The sequence below is a fragment of the Hemitrygon akajei genome, chromosome 11 (genome assembly GCF_048418815.1).
Source record: "Hemitrygon akajei chromosome 11, sHemAka1.3, whole genome shotgun sequence".
NCBI lineage: Eukaryota > Metazoa > Chordata > Chondrichthyes > Myliobatiformes > Dasyatidae > Hemitrygon > Hemitrygon akajei.
Genome location: NC_133134.1, coordinates 2,082,093 through 2,098,152, shown reverse-complemented (window position 1 = coordinate 2,098,152; position 16,060 = coordinate 2,082,093). Strand labels below are relative to the sequence as shown.

At 44.3% G+C, this 16,060-nt stretch overlaps 1 protein-coding gene across 1 annotated transcript in view; it reads right to left on the bottom strand.

The window, feature by feature from the left end:
- Positions 1–16,060, bottom strand: part of abca3b (ATP-binding cassette, sub-family A (ABC1), member 3b) — a 207,142-nt gene that overhangs the window by 7,714 nt on the left and 183,368 nt on the right. Inside the window, exons 27-30 of the mRNA XM_073060010.1 lie at positions 15,760–15,954; positions 5,651–5,838; positions 5,225–5,395; positions 505–689 (exon numbers count right to left, since the gene is read on the bottom strand). Of these exons, the coding sequence (XP_072916111.1) occupies positions 505–689; positions 5,225–5,395; positions 5,651–5,838; positions 15,760–15,954 (739 nt within the window). The remainder of the gene's footprint in view (positions 1–504; positions 690–5,224; positions 5,396–5,650; positions 5,839–15,759; positions 15,955–16,060) is intronic.

Below are 16,060 nucleotides of genomic sequence, written 5' to 3'. Positions count from 1 at the left end.
CCTATCAAATGGTGAAAGGCCTTGATTGAGTGGATGTGGAGAGGATGTTTCCTATGGTGGGGGAGTATAGGACTAAGGTACACAGCCTCAGAATAGAGGGGTGTCCTTTTAGAATGGAGAGAGGAGGAATTTCTCGAGGCAATGAGTAGTGAGTCTGCTGAATTCGTTGTCACATGCAACTGTGGAATCCAAGTCATGGGTACATTTAAAGCAAAGGTTGATAGGTCCTTGATTAGTCAGGCTATAAGTGATTATGGGGAGAGGGAGAAGAGAGGAGAATGGCATTGAGAGAAGAATGGAATAGCCAAGATCAAATGGCAGGGCAGATGATGGGCCAAATGGCCTAAATCTGCTCCTATGTCTTATGGTCTTATAGACAGAGAAGGAGAGTGAGAGACAGAGAGAGTGACCAAGAGAGACAGAAGAAAATGGGGCAAGACAGGCAGCCAGGAGAGGGAAAAGCTGCCCCATTTGCAGGTGAGGATAGAACAACTTTGTTTGTACCTTCGAACGTAGACTCAATGAAGTCCTTGAAAGTCCGGAGATTGGAATGGTCCCCCTGGATTTTGACCAGTAGTGTGTATCCGCTGCCAAATTTACTCTTCAGATGCTGAGGGCTGCCAAGACATTTGAACTGGCCATTGACCATCACTGCCAGCCGGGTACAGAGTGCCTCACATTCCTCCATACTGCAACAGAAAGCCCAGGTTATGGTGGGAGACCCAGCCACTGTGGCCTCCAGAACCCCAGAGACAGCTGCAAACAGTGCAGTTTAAATCCCCAGGCAGTGTCTCTGTCTGGAGCGCAGTCCTCCTGAAATGCAGAGAAACTTCTTTATACAGCTGGGAGGGGGGCAACGCCAGCAGCTGACCTCAACAAGCTCTTCAGTGGGCAGAAAGGGACTCTATCTGCCCCTTCCTTCCTTCTTACCCACTCCCTCCCTCATTGCCCTCCCCTCCATCCCTCCTCTCCCTTTCCTTGTCCCTTTCCTGCTTTCTCTCTCACACTCTACCCTTTCTCTCCCTCCACCATCTTTGGCTTGAGAGTCTTCGGCGAGGGGGCTGAGGGAGGAGACTACGCCAGGGTGAAGACATGACCGCTAAGCTGATTCAGTGTGCTACATGCATGATGTGGGAGGTCAGGGACACTGATGGTGCCACCGGCTGCTACAGCTGTGGAAAGTGTGTCCAGATTCAGCTTCTGAAGGAGCTTGTTGCAACACTGAAGAAAGAACTGGATGACCTCAGGTTTATCCGCGAAAACAAGAGTTTTCTGGACAGGACCTACAGTGAGGTCATTACACCGATGATACTGAAAGAGAGAAAGGGGGCGATGATGAGGAAGGAAAGGATGCTTGAAGTACAGGAGACCCCAGGGGATGTACCTTTCGTAAACAGGTTCACTCTCTTGGAAGCTGTCAGGACAGAAGATACTGCCAGTCTGAGAGATGGACAGGTCTGCGAGCTGAAAATTGGTGCAGAAGCAGAGCCGAGGAGTCAGACATCAGGAAGAGCTGTGGTAGTAGGGGACTCCATGGTAAGAGGTACGGAAAGGGGTTTCTGCGGCAACAGGTGAGATTTCAGGATGGTGTGTTGCCTCCCTGGTGCTAGGATCCAGGACATCACCGACCGATTTCAGAGAATCCTCAAGGGTGAAGGTGAACAGCCGGAAGTGGTAGTGCATGTCGGCACAAATGACATTGGGAGAAGAGGAAGGACATTCTGCAGTGGGACTTCAGAGAATTTGGAAGAAGGCTGAAAAGCAGGACTTCCAGGGTGGTTATCTCTGGTTTGCTTCCAGTTCCTCGTGCTGGAGAGGGCAGGAACAGAGAGATAATGGATCTGAATGTGTGGCTGAGGAACTGGTGCAGGAAGCAAGGATTTACATTCTTGGACCACTGGGGTATGTTTTGGGGTAGGGATGAATTGTACAAATGGGACGGGTTGCACCTTAATAGGCGGGGGACCAGCATTCTGGCAGACAGGTTTGCCACTGCAAGACGGTTGAGTTTAAACTAAGTAGTGGGGGGGAGGGGATGAACTGGAAATATAAAGATGGAGTTAAAGGGAAAGTGAAAATAGGAAGAGTTAAAAAGGACAACAGAATCAATGGAGCAGGAAGTTCAAGAAGATATCATATAGTATGGCCAAGTGAAATAGGAATTGATATGAAAGGTGAGGGGAGTACCGAATTAAAAGTATTATATATGAATGCACGAAGTATAAGGAATAAAGTAGATGAGCTTGAGGCTCAGTTGGAAATTGGCAAGTACGATGTTGTGGGAATAACAGAGACATGGCTTCAAGCGGACAGGGCCTGGGAAATGAATATTCAAGGATGTATGTCTTATCGAAAGGACAGACTGATGGGCAGAGGGGGTGGGGTGGCTCTTGGTGAGGAATGATATTCAGTCCCTTGCGAGGGGGGACACAGAATCAGGGGATGTAGAGTCAGTATGGATAGAACTAAGAAATTCTAAGGGTAGAAAGACCCTAATGGGAGTTATCTACAGGCCCCCAAACAGTAGTCTGGATGAAGGGTATAAGTTGAATGAAGAGTTAAAATTGGCATGTCGCAAAGGTAATGATACAGTTGTCATGGGGGATTTCAACATGCAGGTAGACTGGGAGAATCAGGATGGTACTGGACCCCAAGAAAGGGAGTTTGTGGAGTGCCTCCGAGATGGATTCTTAGAACAGCTTGTACTGGAGCCTACCAGGGAGAAGGCAATTCTAGACTTAGCGTTGTGCAATGAACCGGATTTGATCAGGGACCTCGAGGTAAAGGAGCTATTAGGAAGTAGTGACCATAATATGATATGTTTTAACCTACAATTTGAGAAGGAGAAGGGAAAATCGGATGTGTCAGTATTACAGTTGAACAAAGGGAACTATGGAGCTATGAGGGAGGAGCTGGCCAAAGTTCAATGGAACAAAACCCCAGCAGGGAAGACAGTGGAACAACAATGGCAGGTATTTCTGGGAATAATGCAGAAGGTGCAGGATCGGTTCATTCCAAAGAGGAAGCAAGATCCTAAGGGGAGTAAGGGGAGGCCGTGGCTGATGCAGGAAGTAAAGGACAGTGTAAAAATAAAAGAGAAGAAGTATAACATAGTAAAGATGAGCGGGAAACCGGAGGACTGGGAAGCTTTTAAAGAGCAACAGAAGATAACAAAAAAGGCAATAAGCCAAGAAAAAATGAGGTACGAAGGTAAACTAGCCAAGAATATAAAGGAGGATAGTAAAAGCTTCTTTAGGTATGTGAATAGCAAAAAAATAGTTAAGACCAAAATTGGGCCATTGAAGACAGAAATGGGTGAATTTATTATGGGGAACAAAGAAATGGCAGATGAGTTGAACAGGTACTTTGGATCTGTCTTCACTAGGGAAGACACAAACGATCTCCCAGATGTAATAGTGGCCAAAGAAACTAGGGTAATGGATGAACTGAAGGAAATTTATATTAGGCAAGAAATGGTGTTGGATAGACTGTTGGGTCTGAAGGCTGATAAGTCCCCGGGACCTGATGGTCTGCATCCCAGGGTACTTAAGGAGGTGGCTCTAGAAATCATGGATGCATTGGTAATCATTTTTCAATGTTCTATAGATTCAGGAACAGTTCCTGCAGATTGGAGGGTGGCTAATGTTGTCCCACTTTTCAAGAAAGGAGGGAGAGAGAAAACAGGGAATTATAGACCGGTTAGCCTGACGTCAGTGGTGGGAAAAATGCTGGAGTCAATTATAAACGAGGAAATTATGACACATTTGGATAGCAGTAGAAGGATCAGTCCGAGTCAGCATGGATTTATGAAGGGAAAATCATGCTTGACTAATCTTCTGGAATTTTTTGAGGATGTAACTATGAAAATGGACAAGGGAGAGCCAGTGGATGTAGTGTACCTGGACTTTCAGAAAGCCTTTGAGAAAGTCCCACATAGGAGATTAGTGGGCAAAATTAGGGCACATGGTATTGGGGGCAGAGTACTGACATGGATTGAAAATTGGCTGGCTGACAGGAAACAAAGAGTAGCGATTAACAGGTCCCTTTCGGAATGGCAGTCTGTGACCAGTGGGGTACCGCAAGGTTCGGTGCTGGGACCGCAGCTGTTTACAATATACATTAATGATTTAGATGAAGGGATTAAAAGTAACATTAGCAAATTTGCCGATGACACAAAGCTGGGTAGCAGTGTGAAATGTCAGGAGGATGTTATGAGAATGCAGGGTGACTTGGACAGGCTAGGAGAGTGGGCGAATGTATGGCAGATGCAGTTTAATGTGGATAAATGTGAGGTTATCCACTTCGGTGGCAGGAACAGGAAGGCAGATTACTATCTAAATGGAGTCAAGTTAGGAAAAGGGGAAGTACAACGAGATCTAGGTGTTCTTGTACATCAGCCAATGAAAGCAAGCATGCAGGTACAGCAGGCAGTGAAGAAAGCTAATGGCATGCTGGCCTTTATAACAAGAGGAATTGAGTATAGGAGTAAAGAGGTCCTTTTGCAGCTGTACAGGGCCCTGGTGAGACCCCACCTGGAGTATTGTGTGCAGTTCTGGTCTCCAAATTTGAGGAAGGACATTCTTGCTATTGAGGGAGTGCAGCGTAGGTTCACAAGGTTAATTCCCAGAATGGCAGGACTGTCATATGTTGAAAGATTGGAGGACTGGGCTTGTATACACTGGAATTTAGAAGAATGAAAGGGGATCTGATTGAAACATATAAGATTATTAAGGGATTGGACACGCTGGAGGCAGGAAGCATGTTCCCGCTGATGGATGAGTCCAGAACTAGAGGCCACAGTTTAAGAATAAGGGGTAGGCCATTTAGAACAGAGATGCGGAAAAACTTTTTCACCCAGAGAGTGGTGGATATGTGGAATGCTCTGCCCCAGAAGGCAGTGGAGGCCAAGTCTCTGGATGCTTTCAAAAGAGAGTTAGATAGAGCTCTTATAGATAATGGGGTCAAGGGATATGGGGAGAGGGCAGGAATGGGTACTGATTGTGTATGATCAGCCATGATCACAGTGAATGGTGGTGCTGGCTAGAAGGGCCGAGTGGCCTACTCCTGCACCTACTGTCTATTGTCTATTCTCTCCCTCCCTCATCCACACTCCCTCACCAAAGGCAGGGCCCGGTTTTCAGAGCTCAGGCTGTTTCCACCCGGAGATGTGCAGGCCCAGACTGGAAGAGGTGGTGGGGCATGATGGGGAAAGCAGGAGCCATACCTGTGGGAAGTGATCACTACAGACTTGCCCATCTCGAGATGCTGCTTCACCACATCCCACAACAGCCTCCGGGAGATGGGGTCCATGCCAGTAGATGGCTCGTCCATGAAAATAATGTTTGGATTCCCAATCATTGCCACTCCAGCGCTCAACTTCCGCTTGTTCCCACCGCTGGAGATGAGAGTGATATCAGAGTGAGTGTGGAGAGAGGGGAGAAAGAGAGGGAGAGGGGAGAAAGAGAGGGAGAGGCCCGAGAGAGGGAGGTGAGGGGAGGGAAGCGAGGGAGAAAGGCGGGGAGAGAGGTGAGGCAAGGGAGGGAGGGAGATCAGTAAGGGGGTCATTGGCAGGACATGCGTTATCGGTCGAGTTCTGATTTGAACACTCCCAGCAGTGAGGGGATGGAGAGGGGCTGAGATTGTTCCCCACCTGTACGTCCGAACCTGCCTCCGCGCGTAGGGTTCGAGTAGGAGGCTCCGGAGTACATCGTCCACGCACTGCTTGAGGAGCAGCTCAGGAATGCCGCGGAGACGAGCGTAGAGGCACAATGTCTCTCTTCCCGTCATGTGCTCCAGGAGGCCATCGAACTGCGGACAATATCCAATTTTCTGCCACACCTGTCAGGATCACAAGGAAACATAGTATAGACATGTAAGATTATTTAAAGATTAGCTTTATTTGTCACATGTACATTGAAACACAGTGAAATACATCACTTTGCGTAAGCAGTCAACACAGACCAAGGTGATTGAAGGAAAGTATGTTGGTGGTAGGGGGGTAATGTCAGAGGTAGGTTTTCTAAACAGAGAGTGGTGGGTGTCTGAAACTCCCTGCCAGGGCTGGAGAGAGAGGCAGATACATTTGGGACATTTAAGAAACTCTTACATAAGCACATGGATGATATAAAAATGGAGAGCCACGTGGGAGAGAATTGTTAGATTGATTGAAGAGTAGGTTAAAAGGTTGGCACAAAATCGTAGGCTGAAGGACCGGGGCTGTGTTGTATTACAGCACAAGATGTAGCAGCAGAATTATGTCATTCATTGTCTTAAGAGAAGAGCAGCACAGAAACAGGCCCTTTGGCCCAACTAGTCCATCTCGAAATCTGCCTACTCCCAATGACCTGCACCAGGTCAACAGCCCTCCATACCTCTACTATCCATGTACTTATCCAAACTTCTCTTCAACAGTGAAATCGAGCTCACATGGAGCACTTTTGCTGGCAGCTCATTCCACATTCTCACAACCTTCTGAGAGAAGAAGCTTCCTCTCACATTCCCCTTAAACTTTTCACCTTTCACCCTTAAGCCATGATCTTTAGTTGTAGTCTGATCCAGTTTCAGTGGAAAAAGCCTGCTTGCATTTACCCTATCCATAACCCTTATGATTTTGTATACCTCTATCAAATCTCCTCTCAATCTTCTACGTTCTAAAGAATACAGGCAGTCCCTGAGTTACGAACGTCCGACTTACGGACAACTTGTACTTACGAACCAAGGAAGGAGAATGCTGTCCACCATTTTAAGTCGGATCGCGACGCCGTCCTCCATTTTAAGTCATTGCCATTGACACTGTGTTGAGTGTTTAACAATGTATTTGGCTTAAATTTTTTTTAGTAAGATTCACCCTGACCCTGCCCCCCTCCCGGTTCCGGTTGGCTGGTGGCGCAATGAGATCAGCGCCGGGCTCAAGTTCGATCCAGTGACAGACTGCTCCTGTGCCAGGTTGATGTCGATCCAGTGACTTCCGTACCATCCGTGCTGGGTCGACGTCGAGCTCGCAACTCGACCTCGTGAAAAAACACTGCCACCTCCAGTTTAAATTCCCACGCAGAATATTGTGGAGGATCAAATGCCCAAACCCAGCACAGCCCCCACTTGTCCCATTTAGCCTCGCTCAGTGAGGTGGTCCTTAGGACCCGGCAGACCTTGGGAGCCGGCGCAGCCCACTGCCCACAGTGTTTCTGTTCCATTGACGGGAAGCAATCGCGATTGAAAATAAAGTGGAAATAATAAAGTGTTTGGAAAGAGGTGAAACGCCATCGGTCATTGGAAAAGCGTTAGGCTACAGTCGGTCAATGATCGGAACAATTTTAAAGGATAAAGTGAGAATAATGGAGCATGTGAAAGGCCCTGTCCTGATGAAAGCTACAATTATTACTAAGCAACGCAGTGGTTTAATTATTGGAATAAATACATTTCTTAAGTGTTTTATATGCATAGAAAGGTAAAATACATACTAAGACAAACGTTTGACTAACTGACGCTAAATAATACCGGATGTACTTGTTCCGATTTACGTACAAATCCAACTTAAAGACGGACTCAGAAACGGAACTCGTACGTAACCCGGGGACTGCCTGTACAGTCCTAACCTATTCAATGTTTCCTTATAACTCAGGTCCACCAGAGCCAGCAACATCCTTGTAAATTTTCTCTGTTCTTTCAACCTTAGGTAGATGACCAAAACAGCACACAATACTCCAAATTAGGCCTCACCAACGTCTTATACAACTTCAGCATAACATCCCATCTCCTGTACTCAATGTGTGCCAAAAGCTTTCTTTATGACCCTATCTACCTGAATGAATTATGGATCTGTATTCCCAGAACCCTTTGTTCTACTACACTCCTCAGAACCCTACCATTCACTGTGTAAGACCTACCCTGGTTGGTTCTACCAGTGCAAAACCTTGCACTTGTCTGCGTTAAATTCCATCTGCCATTTTTCAGACCATTTTTCCAGCTGATCCAGACCCCTCTGCAATCCATGATAGCCTTCCTTGCTGTCCACTGCACCCACAATCTTGGTGTCATCTGCAAATCTGCACGTCCAGTTAACCACATTATCATCCCAATTGTCAATATGGATGACAAACAACAATGGACCCACACCAATCCCTGAAGCATACCACTAGTCACAGGCCTCCAGTCAGAGAGTCAATCATTTGCTACCACTCTCTGGCTTCTCCCACAAGGCGAATGTCTAATCTAATTTACTACCTCTTCCTGAATGCCGAGTGAATGAACCTTCTTGACCAACCTCCCATGCGGGACTGTGTCAAATGTCTTGCTAAAGTCCATGTTAACAACATCCGCTGCCTTGCCTTCATCCACTTTCCTGGTAACTTCCTTGAAAAACTCTAAGATTGGTTAGATACGACCTACCACACACAGAGACAGGCTGATTATCCTTAATCAGCTCATGTCTATCCAAATATTTATACATACAGTCCCTGAGAATACCTTCCAAAAACTTTCCCACAACTGATGTCAGACTCTGCAGAGATCATGTTGACATTAGTAATGATCTTTCCAAGAATCACTAGATTCTGAAATGGTTCCGTAAAACAATTGCAAATGTCACTCCACTCTTCAAGAAGGGAGAGAGACAAAAGAAGTGAAACTATAGACCAGTTAGTCTGACCTCAGTGGTTGGGAAGTCATTGGTTGATTATTAAGGATAAGGTCTCGGGGTACTTGGAGGCACATGATAAAATAGGCTGTAGTCAGCATGGTTTCCTCAAGGGGAAATCTTGCCTGACAAATCTGTTAGAATTCTTTGAAGAAGTAACTAAAGGAAACTATAGACCTGTTAACCTGACATCAGTGGTTGGGTAGTTGTTGGAATCGATTATTAGGGATGAGATTACGGCATACTTGAAGGCACATGACAAGATAGGCCAAAGCCAGCATGATTTCCTGAAAAGGAAGATCCTGCCTGACAAACCTACTGCAACTCTTTGAAGAAGCTACAAGCAGGGTAGACAACGGAGATGCAGTAGACATGGTGTACTTGAATTTTCAGAAGGCCTTTGACAAGGTGCCGCACATGAGGCTGCTTAGCAAGATAAGAGCCCATGAATTACAGAGAAGTATTTGCATGCGTGGAGCATTGGCTGATCAGCAGAAAACAGAGTGGGAATAAAGGGATCTTATTCTGGCTGGCTGCTGGTTACCAGTGGTGTTCCACAGGGATCAGTGTTGGGACTGTTACTTTTTACGATGTATGTCAATGATTTGGACTACAGTATTAAGGGATCTGTGGCTAAATTTGCCGATGATACAAAGATAGGTGGAGGAGTGGGTAGTGTTGAGGAAACAGAGAGCCTGCAGAGAGACTTAGATAGTTTAGGGAAATGGGCAAAGAAGTGGGAAATGAAATACAATGTTGGAAAGTGTATGGTCATGTACTTTAGTGGAAGAAATAAATGGGCAGACTATTATTTAGATGTGGAGAGAATTCAAAATGCAGAGATGCAAGGAGACTTGGGAGTCCTTATGCAAGATACCCTAAAGGTTAACCTGCAGGTTGAGTCAGCTGTGAAGAAGGTGAATGCAATGTTGGCATTCATTTCTAGAGGTATAGAATATAAAAGCTGGGAAGTGATGTTGAGGCTCTATAAGGCACTCGTGAGACCACACTTGGAGTACTGTGTGCAGTTTTGGGCTCCTTATTTTAGAAAGGATATACTGACATTGGAGAGAGTTCAGAGAAGATTCACGAGAATTATTCCAGGAATGAAAGGGTTACTGTATGAGGAACGTCTGGCAGCTCTTGGGCTGTATTCCCTGGAGTTCAGGAGAATAAGGGGGGGATCTCATAGAAATATTCCAAATTTTAAAAGGCCTGAACAGATTAGATATGGCAAAGTTATTTCCCATGGTAGGGGATTCTAGGACAAGAGGGCATGACTTCAGGATTGAAGGACGTCCTTTTAGAACAGAGATGCAGAGAAATTACTTTAGTCAGAGGATGGTAAATCTGTGGAATTTGTTGCCACAAGCGGCTGTGGAGGCCAAACCATTGGGTGTATTTAAGGCAGAGATAGATAGGTTTTTGATTAGCCAGGGCATTGAAGGGTATGGGGTGAAAGCAGGGGAGTGGGGATGACTGGATGAAGTGGATCAACTCATGATTGAATGGCAGAGCAGACTCGATGGGCTGAATGGCCTGCTTCTGCTCCTAAATCTTATGGTCCTATGGTCTAAGTAACAAGAAGGATAGACAAAGGAGAACTGGTTGATGTTGTGTACTTGGATTTTCAGAAAGCCTTTGACAAGCTGAAACACATTAGGCTGCTTAACAAACTACAAGCCTATGGAATTACAGGAAAGATTCAGCATGGATAAAACAGTAGCTAATTGGAAGGACGCAAAGAGTGGGAGTAAATGGAGCCTTTTCTGGCTGGCTGCTGGTGGCTAGTGGTGTTCCACAGGAATCTGTGTTGGGACCAATTCTTTTTACATTATATGTCAACAATTTGGATGCTGGAGGAATTGATGGCTTTGTTGCAAAGTTTGCATATGATATGAATATAGGTGGAGGGGCAGGTAGTTTTGAGGAAGTAGAGAAGCTACAGAAGGACTGAGACATTAGAAAAACGGGTAAAGAAATGGCAGATGGAATACAGTGTTGGGAAGTGTATGGTCATGCACTTTATCAGAAGAAATGAAAGGGTTGACTATTTTCTAAATGGAGAGAAAATACAAAAAACAGGGTTACAAAGGGACTTGGGAGTCCTTGTTCAGGATCCCCTAAAGGTTGATTTGCAGGTTGAGTTTGTGGTGAGTAAGGTGAATGCAATGTTAGTGTTCATTTCAAGAGGACAAGAATATAAAAGCGAGGATGTAGAGGTGAGGCACTGGTGAGGCTTCATGGAGTATTGTGAGCAGTTTTGGGCCTCTTATCTGGAAAATGATGTGCTGAAACTGGAGAAGGTTGAAAGAAGGCTCACAAAAATGAAGAGCTTTTGATGGCTCTGGACCTGTATTCACTAGAATTCAGAAGAATGATAGTTTACCTCATTGAAACCTATCAAATGGTGAAAGGCCGTGATAGAGTAGATGTGGAGAGGATGTTTCCTATGGTGGGAGAGTCTAAGACCAGAGGACACAGCCTCAAAATAGAGGGCCATCCTTTTAGAACAGAGATGAGGAGGAATTTCTTTAGCCAGAGAGTAGTAAAACTGTGGAATTTTTTGCAACAGGCAACTGTGGAGGCCAAATGTTTATGTATATTTAAGGCAGAGGTTGATAGATTCTTGATTGGTCAGGGCATGAAAGGATATGGGGAGAAGGCAGGAGATTGGGGCTGAGAGGAAAATTGGATCAACCATGATGGGCCAAATGGCCTAATTCTGCTCCTATATGTTCTGGTCTTATGGACTTTGTGGCCTATAATTTCCTGGTTTATGTTAGAGCCTTTTTTAAATAGTGGAACAACACTGGCTATCCTCCAATACTAAAGATGATTTAAATATCTCTGCTAAGGCCCTGGCAACATCTGTGCTTGCCTCCTGTAGAGTCCAAGGGAACACCTTGTCAGGCCATGGGGATTTATCCACCTTGATTTGCCTCAGGGTAGCAAACACCTCCTTCTCTGTAATCTGTACAGGATCCATGAAGTTGATGCTACTTTCCCTCACTTCTATAGACTCGTGAATAAATACAAATGTAAAGAATTCATTTACCATCTCCCCCAGCTGTTTTGGCTCTACACATGGATTATCATTCTGGTCTTCAAGAGGACCAATTTTGTCCCTTGCAATCCTTTTGCTCTCAACATATTTGTAGAATCCCTTAGGATTCTCCTTCACTTTGTTTGCTAGAGAAACTTTATGCCTTCTTTTAGCCTTCCTGATTTGTTTCTTAAGTGTTCTCTTGTATTTCTTGTACTCTATAGCACCTCATTTGTTCCTACCTGCCTACATCTGCTATGTTTTAGGAAGTACACAGGACATCAATATCTCTAGAAAACCAAAGTTCACTACACTTGTTATCTTTACCTTTTATTCTGAAAGACACATACAAGCTTAGTCCTCTCAAAATTTCATTTTTGCAAGCCTCCCACTTTCCAGGTACACATTTGCCAGAAAACAACCTGTCCCAATTCACACTTAGACCATAAGACATAGCAGCAGAATTAAGCCATCTGGCCCATTGAGTCTGCCATTCAATCATGGCTGATCCTTTTTTTCTATCTCCTCCTAAAACTCAGTTCCTGGCCTTCTCCCTGTAACCTTTGATGCCATGTCCAATCAAGAACCTATCAATCTCTACCTTAAATATGCCTAACAACCTGGCCTTTACAACTACACGTGACAACAAATTCCACAAATTCACCACCCTTTGGCTAAAGAAATTCCTCAGCATCTCTGTTTTGAAAGGGCGCCCCTCTATCCTGAGGCTGTGCCCTCTTGTCCTAGACTCTCCCACCATGGGAAACGTCCTTTCCACATCTACTCTGTCTAGGCCTTTCAACATTTGAAAGGTTTCAACAAGATCCCCCTCATCCTAATGAGTTCCAGTGAGTACAGACCAGAGCCATCAAACATTCCTCGTGTGATAACCCTTTCATTCCTGGAAGCATCCTTGTGAGCCTCCTCTGGACCCTCTCCAATGGCAGCACATCTTTTCTAAGATGAGGGGCCCAAAACTGTTCACTGCCTCGCCAGTGCCTTATAAAGCCTCAGTATTACATCCTTGCTCATTTCTGATATCATCAAAAGTTGCGTTTCTTCAATTTAGAAACTCAACCCACAGACCAGACCTGTCTTTTTGCATATTTACTTTGAAACTAATGGCATTGTGGTCACTGGATGCAAAGTGTTCCCCTGCACAAACTTCTGACACCTGCCCTGTCTCATTCCCTACTAGCCGATCCAGTATCACACACTCTCGTTGGGACTTCTATGTACTGATGAAGGAAACTTTCCAAAACACATTTGACAAACTCTATCCCATCTAGTTCTTTTACAGTATGAAATTCCCAGCCAATATGTGAAAAGTTAGAAACACCTAGTATAACAACCTTACGTTTCTTACAACAGTCTGTGATCTCTTTACAAATTTGTTCCTCTAAATCCCTAGGTCTGTTAGTTAGTCTGTAATTTAGGCCAATTAACATGGTCATACCTTTCTTATTTCTCAGTTCCACCCATAATCCCTCACTAGACAAGTTTTCCAGTCTGTCCTGACTGAGCAATGCCAAGACAATTTCCCCAACTAGTAATGCTATCCCTCCTCCTTTAATCTCTCCCACTCTGTCACATCTAAAAGAACGGAACCCTGGAATACCAAGCTGACAGCAATGCCCTTTAGTAACAAAGTCTCACTAATATCTACAATGTCATAATGCAGGGGTGGCCAAACTGCGGCTCGTGAGCCACATGCCGCTCTTTGGCATTCAATGTGCGGCTCACGGAAATATGTTGGTTGACCTCCTTTTTACCACGTGCTGCCATTGCATAGAAGTGAATGGCAAAGCATTTTGGCGATAAATAGAACCGCGGGAAATCCCTTGAGACTTAATTCCATCACTCAAGAGTTGGTGAGAATCGCTACATGGTGCTGAAGGCAGCTCGAAGATAGAGGCGCGAGTTTCAAAATACATGACGTAGATCTACATTGTTGGGCGCTGAAGGCAGAAGTAGCACAGACGTAGATCTACGTCATTTGGCACTCAAAGTGTTAGTGAGTCTAGGCCCGACTGCATTCACATCATGTACATTAACGCAGTGTAACACAGGACGCTGAATTGTGCAGACCTAGTTGGATACAAGTTTTGTTTACAAGTGTCTGTGAAAATTTTGTGAAGGAAGATGGCGTCATCAAATTGTAAGAAACGAAAGTATGAAGATGAAAACAGACATTTTAAGCCACAGTGGGAGGAATATTTTGCATTCACCATTAAAGGAAGTAATCTTTTGTGTCTTATCTGCATTGTGTCACTCAGTCATTACAAAGCCAGTAATTTGAAACGCCACTATGAAACAACTCACAAAAACTTTTCGGCTGATTATCCATGTAAATCTGAATTACGGAAAAACAAATTAACTGCGTTAAAATCATCTCTAAATAGCCAACAGACACTGTTGACAATGTTCAGTAAGGAAGCTGAGACAACGACTGAAGCTAGTTTCGTTATGTCATGGAATATTGCTCGTGCTAAACGCCCATATTCTGATGGTGAATTTGTTAAGAAGAATATAGCTGAGGTTGTTGCAGTGTTAGATCCAAATAACACAAAACTTCAGTGACTAATAGTACAAACACTAGTTTCACGCCACACTACAGAGAGGCCTATCTCCTCGATCAGTGCTGATGTTGCAGGCAAAATGATGTAAAGAATTCCCTTGCATTCAGCTTAGCTCTTGATGAATCTACAGACATACAAGACAACCCACAACTGGCAGTATTTATTCGTTATGTTTCCTCTGATGTAACTGTGAAAGAAGAGATGTTGGACTTGGTGGCATTAAAAGATTGTAGCATTGTCTGTTTATGTCATAAAAATATTATGATAAGACTAATTTTGTAAGGAGGTATTTGATTAAAATCTCTAATTGTATTGGTTTGCTTTTTTTCACATATTTCCTCCATGTTTTGACCAGATATTTACTTAGACAAATAAATATCATTAAAAATATCTCAGTTTTTTCCCTTTTATTTTTATTTTTGGCAGTCATAAGGTAATCTTATGTTACTGAAATGCAAATTCGCATACTTTTCTTAGATGTTCCCGTAGTTCAGTACCGTATTAATACACTCAATACAGTTAAAACAATCATCGGTCAAGATTTTGAAAACATTTGGTATATATGTACATTATGATTACTGAAACTAATACAAATTAACAGTTTAAAAAACTACATGCATGAATGAATATTATTGCATACATGTATTTCTTAACATTTATATAACATTTTTGTAACAAAATGTGTATGTAACAATAAAAAAAATGTGTGTTAATTTTGTTCATGTTTTGCAGCTCTCAAACATCTGAAGTTAATCGTATGTGGCTCTTACATTAAGTAAGTTTGGCCACCCCTGTCATAATCCATGCCCTGGGCTCATCCCCCTTTCCTACGATATGTCTTGCATTGAAATATAGGCAGCTCAGGACACTAGTCACACTATGTTCAGCCTTTTGATTCATGACTTTGTTTGAGGTCGTACCAACATCTGCCTCCACAAACTCTCCACTGACTGTTCTGGCACTCTGGTTCCCATCCCCCTGCAGCTCTAGTTTAAACCCCACTGGGTAGCATTAATAAACCTTCCTGCTAGGATACTCGACCCATTGAGTTTACTCCACCATTCGATCATGGCTGATTCACTATCCCTCTCAACCCCATTCTCCTGCCCTCTCCCTATAACCTTTGATTGATTCCTGACCAATCAAGAACTTGTCAACCTCCACTTTAAATATACCCAATGACTTGGCCTCCACAGCCGTCTGTGCCAAAGAATTCCACACAATCACCACCCTCTGGCTAAAGAAATTCCTCCTAAATGGATGTCCCTCTATTCTTAGGCTGTGCCTTCTGCTTCTTGATTCAGCCACCACTGGAAACATCTTCACATTCAATCCATCCCAGCCTTTCAATACACTATTCTAGATTCTGTTCTGTTCCTTCCAGGAGGCAGGTTGTAATCCAGGGAACATGGAAGATGAGACTAAAAGTAAGGGTGGGAAGGAGAACTATGTTGATAAAATTCTCTACACATATGACAAAGAGTACATTGTGGACTCACCTCCTTTTTACCATTCAGAATGCTCCGACCTTCAATAAATGCGTCTCCCCCACTCATGTTCACGTCACCTGTTAGAATTTTGAAGGTGGTTGTTTTTCCAGCTCCATTTAACCCCAGCAATCCAAAACACTCGCCCCTGCTCACGGCCAAACTAATCCTGTTCACAGCGATCGTGGACTCCTTCCCGGGGTAGACCTGTGAAGCACGCAGCAAAGATTAGCAGTGTTCAGGACCAACCCTGTACCACGTAGCTCCCCTTGAACTGAACCACTGTCCCTTCCCACCATTGTCAACCCTCAAG